The following is a 13,369-nucleotide window of genomic DNA, read 5'->3' as shown; positions in this document are numbered from 1 at the left end:
AGGACCCCGAGAGGTTTGCAGCCGACTCTACCACCTTGACCATCAGTGGCTGAAGCCAGAAAGGCACACGAAAGCTGAGATGTTGGACCTGGTGATCTTGGAGCAGTTCCTGGCTGTCCTTCCCCTGGAGATGGAGAGCTGGGTGAGGGACTGTGGAGCGGAGACCAGTTCCCAGGCGATAGCCCTGGCCGAAGGTTTCCTCCTGAGTCAGGCAGAGGAGAGAAAGCAGGTGAGAGAGACTTTCCTCTGGATACTCCCAAGGGGCTCCAAACAGGACAGAGAACATCCCATAATGGTCTGCTGATGGCCCATCCTTTTTCTGGGAAAGCATCCATGGAATGAGATCTCACACCCTTCAAGTCTTTGTCATTCTCTTTCTAGTATTTCTCACCATTCTCTGTTTTGAATCCTTGTTTCTTTTCCAGGGAAAGGATCTCTTTGCAGAAATGGACCTGGATTCCTGTGAGGCAGAGAGGCCTCCGTTGGACACCAGAGAGAAGCCACTGGGTAAGGAGGAAGGTGGGTTTTCTCCATTTGGTCTCATTCTCTTTGTTTCCCAACTCATCTGAGGGTTCTTTTCATCTTGTTTTGGGGGGGAGACAGTTGGGAACAAGGGTCCAGAAGAGGGGAGATGTATTTTTTCACAACAAACATATGAAATGGGCACAAACGTCCAAATACTCTCAGTAGGTAAGTCCTTCTCAAAGGCCCATCTGTAGTTAGAGATGCCCTGTTTCACCTGTGAGAGAATCAGGCACTCCTGGCGTCCTGCTTACCTTTTTTCTTTTGCAGGTGACAGAAGGATGCCGGCAAGACCTCCTGATCCGCCTTTTCATGGGGGCAGAAGGGAAGCAGCGGCTGTGGAACAAGATCAGGTCAGGGGAAGCTGCCTTGTGGGGTCAGAGGCCGAGGGATGGAGCAATGTCATGGACTGGTTGGGCACAGAGGAGTGGTAGGAGGAAGCAGCCGGGGAACCAGGAAAGGAAGACGGCTCAGAGCCGAAGGAGTGGAGGTGGAGGAAGGATGAGCGGGTAGAGGGAGAAGAAGGAGAAGTCTGGGAAGAGGAGGTGTCAGAAGCTGAAAGGGTAATAGGGCATAGTAGTGAGCTGGGAGAGTCTGTGTCAGAATGCAGTGCAGAATCAAAGGCAGAAGAGGAAGGAGGCAAGTGGGAGAGGAAGGTCGAGAGGCAGAGGTGAGTCAGGATAAGGAGGAACCACCGGTAGCTCCCTCTCCTTCTGCCAGAAGCCACCCTCTCTGCTTGTCTCCCAGAGTCAAGAGACCCCCTGTAATGCAGGAATCTCTGCTAGATCATCCAAGACAGATGGCCATTCAAAATAGGCTTATTTTATTCCTGCAGTGCAGGAATCTCTGCTAGATAATCCAAGACCAAAGAGGCTTATTTTATTTCTAGATTGATAACTGAATGCAAAAATAGAGTACAAATGAGAACAAATAGTGGCCTGGATTCACCTAACCAGCCCCATCAGATGAAAAATGGGGCCTGCCCCCCCATTCCTCCCCCTCTCCATGCCGCCCTGAATCCCTTGAATTTGGCTCTAGGGCATTGGGAGGGAACCTTCCCAGAACGGCTCACAAGGAGAGGAGAAAGTGGATCCTTCCATTGGGGAAACTGGAATGCTTGCCTAGGCAGAATGACTTGAATAACACAAGGTGGAGTACAACCTATTTGCACAAAAACGAATACCCATAATTTAAACTTAGAATAAAATAAGCATCCATAAATAAAATGTACAGCAAAGCAATCCTATTGAAACAACTCTCCTGCGTGAGTGCCTGAGGGCCCTGCTCCTGCCACTCACCACCTGGCCCAGGGCGGGGCCTGAAGTCTCACAAGGACAGTTGTTGCTGCTGCTACTCCTGCTGGCCAGGAGGACTCGGCAGCTAAAAAAGAGTAATCTGGGACGCAAGCAAAGCTGTTATGAGAGGGTTTTTGATACAACAGAATGCAATAAAGAAGAGAAGTCAAAATGAGAAGAAAGATAAAATTTTGGAGAAAATAAAAGAAAGTGAGAAGAAAATGAGGGCAAAACCAAAGTCGCAGGAGTTTTTGAGAGAAATAAAATTATATCAAGTACAATATATGGAAATGATGAATCAGGAAACAGAATGGAAAATTAAACAAATGAGACAAAAAACATTTGAATCAGCCAATAAGTGTGGGAAATTGTTGGCTTGGCAAATGAAAAAAAGACAAAAACTAAATACTATTACAAATTTAGAAGTGGAAGGAAAGAACATACATAACCCAATTGAGATTAGAAATTGTTTCCAGAGGTATTTTAAACAATTATACTTACAAGGGCCACAGAAAGAAATGGACATAGACCGATTTTTGAAAGTAAATGGATTACAAAAAATCTCCCAATAAAGTAAATTAATGTTGAACTATAAAATATCTGAACAGGAAGTAGAAGGTGCCATTCAAAATATGCAATTGGGCAAACCTCCAGGACCGGATGGGCTGACTTCTAGATATTATAGATCTTTGAAAGAGTGGCTATTACAACCTTTGAAGGAAGTCTGCAATGAAATTCTGGAAGGGAAGAGGGCACCAGAGTCATGGAAAGAGGCGTATATTACACTTATACCGAAAACAGAGACTGAAAAGACTCAGCTTAAGAACTACCGCCCTATATTGTTACTTAATGTGGATTACAAATTTTTTGCTGACATTTTGGCCAAGAGATTGAAAAAAGTATTGATGGAAGAGATTCATAAGGACCAAGCGGGCTTTCTCCCGGGAAGACATTTGTCTGATAGTTTGAGGAACATAATTGATATCCTGGAAAAACTAGAAGTGAATATAAACACTAAAGCAGTTCTGATATTTGTGGACGCGGAGAAAGCTTTTGACAATATCTCTTGGAGTTTTATGAAAAAGAACCTACAGGGGATGGGGGTAGGCCAAGGTTTTGAAAATGGTATAGGTGTAATATAGTCTGAACAAAAGGCTAAATTAATTGTAAATAATGTGGTGACGGAAGAATTTAAGATAGAAAAAGGGACACGACAGGGGTGCCCAATCTCCCCATTGCTTTTTATATCGGTCCTGGAGGTTCGGCTGAATATGATTAGAAGGGACCGGTTGGTTAAAGGTATACAGGTCGGAGCCAAACAGTACAAATTGAGAGCATTTGCAGATGATTTAGTATTGATGTTACAGGAGCCAGAATCTAGTACTAAAAGGGTTTTAGAACTAATTCAAGAATTTGGTCAAGTGGCAGGATTCAAACTGAACAAGTCAAAAACTAAGGTTTTAGAGAAAAATTTAACACCGATTGAAAGAGAGAGGTTTCAGAATGAGACAGGTCTGACTGTGGTCAAGAAAGTGAAATACTTGGGGATTAACATGACAGCAAAAAATGGGAACTTATTTAAAGATAATTATGAAAAATGTTGGACAGAAGTGAAAAAAGATTTAGAAATTTGGTCAAATTTGAAGCTTTCCTTGTTGGGTCGAATTGCAGCTATAAAGATGAATGTTTTGCCTAGAATGCTGTTTTTGTTTCAAACACTGCAAATTGTGGACAAGATGGATTGTTTCAAGAAGTGGCAGAAAGATATCTCTAGATTTGTCTGGCAGGGCAAGAAGCCCAGAATAAAATTCAAGATATTAACTGATGCAAAGGAAAGGGGTGGATTTCTGCTGGTTGAAAGACTGGCTGCTTCTTGAGAACACAGACATTTTGGATCTAGAAGGTTTTAACAATGTTTTTGGGTGGCATGCATATTTGTGGTACGACAAGGTTAAAGCACATAAAGCATTTAAGAACCATATTGTCAGGAAAGCTTTGTTCAATGTTTGGATAAGATATAAGGATTTATTGGAAAATAAAACCCCAAGGTGGTTGTCACCAATGGAAGCAAAAGCCCAGAAAAAGCTCAATATGGAGGCCAAATGGCCGAAATATTGGGAAATTTTGGAACAAGAGGGAGATAGACTAAAACTGCAGAGTTTTGAGAAACTAAAAAACAAAGTGCGAGATTGGCTTCATTATTATCAGATAATGGAGGCATATAATTTGGACAAGAAAATTGGCTTCCAGGTGGAAAAATCAAAATTAGAAACAGAACTGTTAGAACCCAAAACTAAGATTTTGTCAAGGATGTATAACTTGCTGTTGAAATGGAATACTCAGGATGAAACGGTGAAATCTGCTATGATTAAATGGGCACAAGATGTTGGACATAACATTATGTTTGCTGACTGGGAACAGTTGTGGACCACAGGTATGAAATTTACGGCATGCAATGCCTTAAGAGAGAATATTATGAAAATGATATACAGGTGGTACATGACCCCAGTCAAGCTTGCAAAAATATATCATTTGCCCGATAATAAATGTTGGAAATGTAAAGAAACTGAAGGTACATTCTTTCACCTTTGGTGGACGTGCCCAAGAATTAAGGCTTTCTGGGAAATGATCTATAATGAAATGAAAAAGGTATTTAAATATACCTTCCTGAAGAAACCAGAGGCCTTCCTTCTGGGCATTGTCGGCCAATTGGTGCCAAAGAAGGACAGAACTTTTTTTATGTACGCTACAACAGCAGCAAGAATACTGATTGCAAAGTATTGGAAGACACAAGATCTACCCACCCGGGAAGAATGGCAGATGAAGGTGATGGACTATATGGGATTGGCAGAAATGACTGGCAGAATCCGAGACCAGGGAGAAGAGTCGGTGGAAGAAGATTGGAAGAAATTTAAAGACTATCTACAGAAATATTGTAAAATTAATGAATGCTAGAATGATGTTGGATTGAAATTAAGTGGTTTCCAGCTGCAATGCTTTAAGAGAATATGAAAAAAAGGATTATAAATAGGTAATAATATAATGGTAAGGATTTGCTGAACCAACAATTTGTGGTGGAATACAAAAAAGGGAGGTATGAGGAGGTCCGGGAAACAAGTTAACGGAAAATAAGCAATGGAAAATTTGTGTGTTTTTAATTATTTTTATTTTGTATTTTTCTTATTTATTTATTTTTCACTTTATTGTAATACCTTAAAAAAATCTTAATAAATATCTTATAAAAAAAAGAAAAGAAAGTGGAGTACTTTGACAGATTGTTAAAAAAAAGAGAAACAAACTAACTTCAACGCTACTTTCTGCATTTCTGGATTTTAAAGAAACAAAGTATCTGAAAATCGAAAGTATTTGAAATCGAAAGTAATCTCCTTTGTTGGATACATTTTAAAAATGGATACAAATAGAAATTGTGTCCCCTAGAGGGAGCCTGTCAGTTTGTTGTTGCAGCTTACTTGGAGACTCTACAGCTGCAAGATTGGGATTGCAGGACCAGCCGCTTGACCTTGAACAGAAATGTGTTGGAAGGAAGGTTTGGTGTCTGCCCTTGGCAGGACAAATGCTTTACTGGAGCAGCTGCATGAGAAAATGAACTTGATGCATGAAAAGTTGGACTTGATGAGTGCTGTGGCCAGTGAATATGATTTAACAGGGAATTAGGATAAAGGGCAGATCGTGAAGCTGAGGCTCCAGTACTTTGGCCACCTTATGAGAAGAGAAGACTCCCTGGAGAAGACACTGATGCTGGGAAAGATGGAGGGCACAAGGAGAAGGGGGCGACAGAGGACGAGATGGTTGGATAGTGTTTTCGAGGTTACTAGCATGAGTTTGACCAAACTGCGGGAGGTAGTGGAGGACAGAGGTGCCTGGCGTGCTCTGGTCCATGGGGTCACGAAGAGTCGGACACGACTAAACGACTAAACAACAACAACAATAAGGATAAAGAAGTTATACAGCGACCAATTCAGGAATCTGGTTTGACAAGGCAAGTCCAAGGGCATATGAGGAAGGAAGAGGCAGTTTTTACTCCTCAAACAACACAAATGGAGAGATCCAAAGTCCTGCAGGAACAAAAGCCACTGCGTTGGAAGATTGAACTTGGAGAGTGCTTGGAAGTGTTTGAAGTCAAGGGAGCTCTTAACTCTAGTGGGACTATGAAACAGGTGATCAATTATCTTTTGGACAAATATTTTTTGAATTACAAAGATGACGACGGGGAGTGGGACTGGGGGGAAGGGGCTAGTCTGACGAAGGAAAGTGGAAATTGTTACCGGATGGAACCCTCCGGAGACCCACTCCCCAAGAAACCAAAAATAGACAAAGAAGTGCGTAAGCACAAACAAGGACAAGAAAATCTGCAGAAGGGGCCTAGAAGAGACTTAAGGGCCTCGAACATAAGAACACCAGATTGATGGACTGGATGTAATGGACAGAAAGGACTGACATAACTCGAAACCAGGAAGAAGGGACGTTGGATAAAAATTAGAGATATCAAGGGAAATTCTTGTGTCAACTATGGAATTAGTGCAACATTAATGAAATATCAGGGAATATGCTGGAAAGGAACTAAATTGGCGTTAGCAGAAATGATTTAAGGAGATATGTATGAATATGATTTAAATTTTGAAATCTTAAGATTTTTAAGATAAGATAAGGTTAAAGAGATTAAGGTAAATTGAATAAAAGACTGTATTAAAAGATGGAAAGGATATGTTGAATTAATAAATAAGATAGATTGTGAAGATTAATTATTTAAATTAAAATTGAGAAACATGGGAAAAATTTGCTGGAATAACGAATTAAATCAGAATACAAAAAGGGAGGTGTGAGGAGGTTCAAGAAATAAGCAAATGAAAAGTTGTAATCTGAGATTTGTATTTTTTCTTATTTTTTTGTTTTTTGTTTTTGTTTTGTTTTTTGCTGTATTTTTCTGTTTTTCTTGTTTCTTTTTTCGTGTTTATGTATTTATGAAAATTTGAATAAATATCATTTTTTTAAAAAAGAGTATGCAATGTGAGTTGTGTGGAACCACAAAGTTATAATGAAGTCTTAGACTTACCCCCTGGGGAACGTGCTTTGTGGGAACAAGCTATGAAAGAAGAAATGGACTCTTCTAAACGTAACAAAGTGTTTGAGGTCATAATGCATAATGGTGGCAGAGTGGTGTCATGCAAGTGGGTTTACAAAAGGAAAACCCTTGCATCTGGGGAACCACGTTTTTGAGCCAGATTAGTAGCCAGAGGATTCACTCAAATTAAAGGGGAGAGTTATGATGAAGTGTTTTCTCCCACTGTAAAGAGTGAAACTTTTCGTTTAATGCTTTCCATTGCTGCTGTAAGACAACTAGCAGTGCACCATTTTGATGTTGATGCTGCATATCTGCATGCAAATTTAGACCATGAAGTGTTAATGAGACAACCCCCTGGGTTTGAAGAGGAGAATGGTGCAGTCTGGCGTTTGAAAAAAGCTGTTTACGGTCTCAAACAAAGTGGAAGGTGTTGGAACCAGTGTTTAAATGAAGCCCTTGTAAAACTTGGATTTAAAAGGAGTGTGGCTGATCCATGCCTGTACACCAAGGGGACAGGCAACAAATATCTAATGCTCTTAGTCTTTGTTGATGATTTGCTTGTAGCAGGGAGTTCCACAGATGAGATCCAGAAGCTCACAAGTCAACTGGAAAAGAGGTTTAAGTTTAAAGCCTTAGGGCCTGTAAGCAATTACTTGGGAGTAGAAGTAAGGCAGGAAGCAGATGGAAGCTTCCTATTGAGCCAGAAAGAGAAAATTCTTCATTTGATAGAGCAGTTTGGCATGGAAAACTGCAAGCCAGTTCAGACTGTTGAATGGTTTATTTAAATGTAAAGGTTCATCATTGTTGCACCCGATGTGTATGTCTTTAAGGGGCCAGAGCAAGGGCCAGAGTAAGATAACGAGACCCAGCTTTACAGCTGTGAAGCATAGCAGGTGCTGCTGAGTTGTATTTGATTAAGGTGTGTCAGCATTTGGGTGTAGTATATAAGGAGCAGCACCTAGCTCTCCCATTACCCTGGGGGATGGGTTGGTGGTTGGGTCTGGTTTGGTTGTTAATGTATTTAGTGTAAAAGGAGTTTTTGTTTTTCTTATTAAAACCTTATTTAAGTTATTTTTGAGTCCTTTATTTTTTAATGCATGGTCTCCCCAGCAAGCTCTCTGCAGCGTTACCATACTGCAAACAGCCAACACAGACTCCCATGACACCAGATTTCCCAAAGACAGTGTGTGATGATGAATTTGATCAGCCTGAGTTGTATCACTCAAAAATAGGATCACTATTGTATTTAAGCCAGTGGTCAAGGCCAGACATTGCATGTGCTACAAATGTTCTGAGTCAACGTGTATCTAAACCCAGTACTGCTGATTGGTGTGCTTTGAAAAGGCTTATCAGATATCTAAAGGGGACATTAAATGTATGTTTGAAGATATCTAGTACACAAGATTAAAAACTAGAAGTATTTGTTGATGCGGACTGGGGAAGCTGTGTAGCTACCAGAAAATCTACAAGTGGAATGGTTATGATGTTTGCCAATTCCATAATTGGATGGAGGTCAAAGAAACAAGGATTTGTTGCGACCTCATCCTGTGAGGCAGAATATGGGAGCCTGTCGCTAGCATGCAATGAAATCATGTGGTTTATACAGATACTAAAAGATCTAGATTGTAAAGTTGATTTGCCTATCCAAGTGTATGAAGATAGCCAATCGTGCATTGCATTAGCGGGCTCGGAAATAATGAAATCTGCATCAAAACATACTGCTATCCGTCATGCGAATGTTAGAGATTGTGTACAGAATGGGGTGATCAAACTGGAGTATTGTCAATCACAAGATAATATTGCTGATTTGTTTACTAAGCCTTTGCCAGCAACATGCCATAATGAATTAATGACAAAACTGGGTTTATGTATATAATGTATGTATGTATTGTTTCTGTTGGGGTTTTTCGCATTTAAGAAACAGAAGGGGTGTCACGGCTAAAATGGCCGCTGTTTCTTTAATGCGAATAAAGCTGGGTCAGCATGACTCAGCAGCTTGCAGCAGGTTGTATATATATATAGTGAGAAATGTTAGTTTGTTGCTGAGGCTGGTGTTTGGGTTGGTTGGTTGGTTGGTTAGTTAGTGCTGGTGTATATAGTTATTCAGTCGTGTTTTGCACAAAGACTTTTAAGAATAAAACTCTGCAAGGATATTCTTGTCGACTCTTTTTGTGCTGACAAGGGTCCGAGGACCAGGCTGAGGAGACAAAGGGAGGTCAGAACGTTTTCCTCCTTTTTTTGCTTTTTACAAACACTGACACATTCTTCCCAGACAGTGAGATCCAGTGCTGAGGGCCTTCTGGCGGTTCCCTCGCTGCGAGAAGCCAAGTTACAGGGAACCAGGCAGAGGGCCTTCTTGGTAGTGGCGCCCACCCTGTGGAATGCCCTCCCTTCAGATGTCAAAGAGAAAAATAACTACCAAACTTTAGAAGACATCTAAAGGCAGCCCTGTTTAGGGACACTTTTAATGTTTAAGAGATTATTGTATTTTAGAGTTTTTTGGAAGCCGCCCAGAGTGGCTGGGGAAACCCAGCCAGATGGGCGGGGTATAAATAATAAATTATTATTATTATTATTATTATTATTATTATTATTATTATTAACAGGAAGGAAACAACAAAGCATTGTGTAGCAGATCATATTTCTGCTGTCTCAGAGGAGTACATTTCCCTTTTTCTTTTAGGGTCCAGTCTGCTTTGAAGATGTCGCTGTTTGTTTCACTGACGAGGAGTGGGCGTTGCTGGATCCTGACCAGAGAGCTCTGCATAAGGATGTCATGGAGGAGAATTGTGGGATATTGGCCTCTCTTGGTAAGGCTCCCTGTGGGATCGTCATATCTGCCTGGAAATTTAAAAAATACCTCTATGTGACCAACCTCAGATATTTTCACAGAATTCAACAGCGCCCCCTATAACACCTGGGAACCTAACACCCCCACAAGAAACAGTAACTTACAGTTTTTTCTTTGAACAATCTTCTTCAAAATATTGCTTTTTCTACCACGATTGGGCTGGTGTGAACTTCCCAGGCCATCTTCAGTGTCAGCTTCAAACTTCCACAATTTTGACCACTGCTATATATCAGACAAAACAACATTCAACAAGTCTTCAGAATCTAATAAATATGTTGGTAAAATGACAAACAACACAGGTAATGAACACACACCCAACTGGTTTCATTTCTTCTCCATTTGTTCCTGAGGCTCTAATCCCTTTTTGTCTCCATTGCAGATTCTGATGAATTGGAAATTGAGAGCAAAGGTGACCACGATAAAATCCCCAGGGAGGAGAAGCCACGTAAAAATTTGGAGTGTGGAGAAAGCTGCAGTCAGATCTCCCATTCCACTTCCCATCAACAAAATCTCATTGGAAAGAAACTCTATCAGTGCATGGAATGTGGAAAAAGCTTCACAGATAGTTCCTCTCTCATTTCCCATCAAAGAATTCATACAGGGGAGAAACCCTATCAGTGTGTGGAATGTGGAAAGAGCTTCAGGAAGAGCTCCCATCTCACTTCCCATCAAAGAATTCATACAGGGGAGAAACCCTATCAGTGTGTGGAATGTGGAAAGAGCTTCAGGAAGAGCTCCTCTCTCACTTCCCATCAAAGAATTCATACAGGGGAAAAACCCTATCAGTGTGTGGAATGTGGAAAGAGCTTCACAGATAACTCCTCTCTCACTTACCATGAAAGAATTCATACAGGGGAGAAACCCTATCAGTGTGCAGAATGTGGAAAAAGCTTCATTAGAAACTCCGATCTCACTTCCCATCAAAGAATTCATACAGGGGAGAAACCCTATCAGTGTGTGGAATGTGGAAAAAGCTTCACTGAAAGCTCCTCTCTCACTTACCATCAAAGAATTCATACGGGGGAGAAACCATATCAGTGCTTTGAATGTGGAAAGAGCTTCAGAAATAGTTCCTCTCTCACTTCCCATCACACAATTCATACAGGGGAGAAACCCTATCAGTGTGTGGAATGTGGAAAGAGCTTCAGTCAGAGTGCCAATCTCACTTCCCATCAAAGAATCCATACAATGGTCGGAAAAACCATTATACAGCTTTAGGAACCAGGCAGACGCACCTTTTTAACCAGGCTTTTGGCTGATTGACATCTAATGCCCTTTAAATATGTGGTGGTTTTTTTTGTTTCTTTTTTTATGTTGTAACCCTCCTGAGACCTGTGGGTGTAGGGAATAGGTGCCAACTCTTAAACGACTAGGGGTCTTTGCCCCACCCCCAATAAAATATTTAAGGATGCCACCCCCCAGTTTTTGGTGTGCTTTTTTCAAACACAACCTTTTATTCTTCTGCAGCTTGCCATACAATTTCTCTTTCATTTTGCCCTCTTAAAAAATAAAAAAAATAAACGCAGAAAGGTCATGAGGAAAACAAAATACAAGAAGATACAAACATGGACAGGTCCCATCTTTGCGGGCAAAATAGAAAAGTTGCTTTGAAGGAGGCTTTCCCATACTTGGGTCCCCAGCAGCTCCCAGACTACAGTTCCCATCATCCCTCCCCATTGGTTCTGCCAGCAAGGGATGATGGGAGTTGTAGTCCAAAACCAGCTCGAGATCGCCTGCTTCTTGGGAGGAAAGCAATGACCAACCTAGACAGCATCTTAAAAAGTAGAGACATCACCTTGCCAACAAAGGTCCGTATAGTAAAAGCTATGGTTTTCCCAGTAGTGATGTATGGAAGTGAGAGCTGGACCATAAAGAAGGCTGATCGCCGAAGAATAGATGCTTTTGAATTATGGTGCTGGAGGAGACTCTTGAGAGTCCCATGGACTGCAAGAAGATCAAACCTATCCATTCTGAAGGAAATCAGCCCTGAGTGCTCACTGGAAGGACAGATCGTGAAGCTGAGGCTCCAATACTTTGGCCACCTCATGAGAAGGGAAGACTCCCTGGAAAAGACCCTGATGTTGGGAAAGATGGAGGGCACAAGGAGAAGGGGACGACAGAGGACGAGATGGTTGGATAGTGTCTTCGAAGCTACAAACATGAGTCTGACCAAACTGCGGGAGGCAGTGGAAGACAGAAGTGCCTGGCGTGCTCTGGTCCATGGGGTCACGAAGAGTCGGACATGACTAAACGACTAAACAACAAAAGGCTGGCCTTGTGATATCCTCTGCTTGCCAAAAAACTGCCCCAGAATCTGAACCACCCCCAGTACTGCTAATTGGAATTAATAGAGCGCAAAACTGAAGTTTGATCGGCACTTCAACCTCTAGGGAGGTTCTAGGTGCTTTCTGCACCACCTAGAGTACCCACAGAATTGTGGCTTCTACTGGCAACACACCAGTATTGTGGTACGATAAGGTAAAAGCACATAAAGTGTTTAAAAATCATATTGTTAGAAAAGCACTGTTTAATGTCTGGATAAGATATATGGATTTGTTAGAAAAGAAAACCCCAAGATGGTTGTCACCAATGGAAGGAAAAGGCACAGAAAAAACTCAATATGGAGGCCAAATGGCCGAAATATTGGGAAATCCTGGAACAAGATGGAGACAGAATAGAACTGCAGAGCTTTGAAAAATTGAAAAACAAAGTGCGAGATTGGCTCCATTATTATCAAATAATGGAGGCACACAATTTGGACAAAAAAGTTGGTTTCCAGGTGGAAAAATCAAAATTGGAAACAGAATTGTTAGATTCAAAAATCAAGAATCTGTCAAGAATGTATAACTTGCTATTGAAATGGAACACTCAGGATGAAATGGTGAAATCAGCTATGATTAAATGGGCACAAGATGTTGGACATAACATAATGATGGCTGACTGGGAACAGTTATGGACCACAGGTATGAAATTCACGGCATGTAATGCCCTAAGAGAAAATTTAATGAAAATGATTTATAGGTGGTATATGACACCAGTCAAGCTTGCAAAAATCTACCATTTGCCTGATGACAAATGCTGGAAATGTAAAGAGTCTGAAGGTACAGTCTTTCACCTTTGGTGGACATGCCCAAGGATTAAGACCTTCTGGGAAATGATCTATAATGAAATAAAAAAGGTATTTAAATATACCTTTCTGAAGAAAACAGAGGCCTTCCTCTTGGGCATGGTCGGCCAATTGGTGCCAAAGAAGGATAGAACTTTTTTTATGTTTGCAACAACAGCAGCAAGAATACTCATCGCGAAGTAGTGAAAGACCCAAGATTTACCCACCCGGGAAGAATGGCAGATGAAGTTGATGGACTATATGGAACTGGCGGAAATGACTGGCAGAATCCGAGACCAGGGAGAAGAGTCGGTGGAAGAAGACTGGAAAAAGTTTAAAGATTATTTACAGAAATACTGTAAAATTAATGAATGTTAGAAAAATGTGGGAATGAAGTTACATGGCTTTAGTAGAAATGTTATAAGGAATTAAGTATAAATAGATTATTAGAGTATTAAAGGAAAAAATAAGGTTAGAATATGTTAAGATAATTATAGGATAGAAAACAGGAA

General features: G+C 41.0%; 1 protein-coding gene across 2 annotated transcripts in view; it reads left to right on the top strand.

The window, feature by feature from the left end:
- The window catches only part of LOC128412039 (zinc finger protein 850-like), a 53,417-nt gene that overhangs the window by 13,234 nt on the left and 26,814 nt on the right, over positions 1 to 13,369 (top strand). The window contains exon 3 of one of the 2 annotated variants that reach the window (XM_053384863.1): positions 10,286 to 10,898. In XM_053384863.1, the coding sequence (XP_053240838.1) occupies positions 10,286 to 10,898 (613 nt within the window). Of the gene's footprint in view, positions 1 to 10,177; positions 10,943 to 13,369 lie in introns of those variants that run through there. The other variant, XM_053384864.1, reaches the window with a different exon arrangement.

Source organism: Podarcis raffonei, chromosome 4, assembly GCF_027172205.1.
Source record: "Podarcis raffonei isolate rPodRaf1 chromosome 4, rPodRaf1.pri, whole genome shotgun sequence".
Taxonomy (NCBI): domain Eukaryota; kingdom Metazoa; phylum Chordata; class Lepidosauria; order Squamata; family Lacertidae; genus Podarcis; species Podarcis raffonei.
The sequence above is the reverse complement of the archived record's forward strand: the minus strand, read 5'-3'. Positions and strand labels throughout refer to the sequence as shown.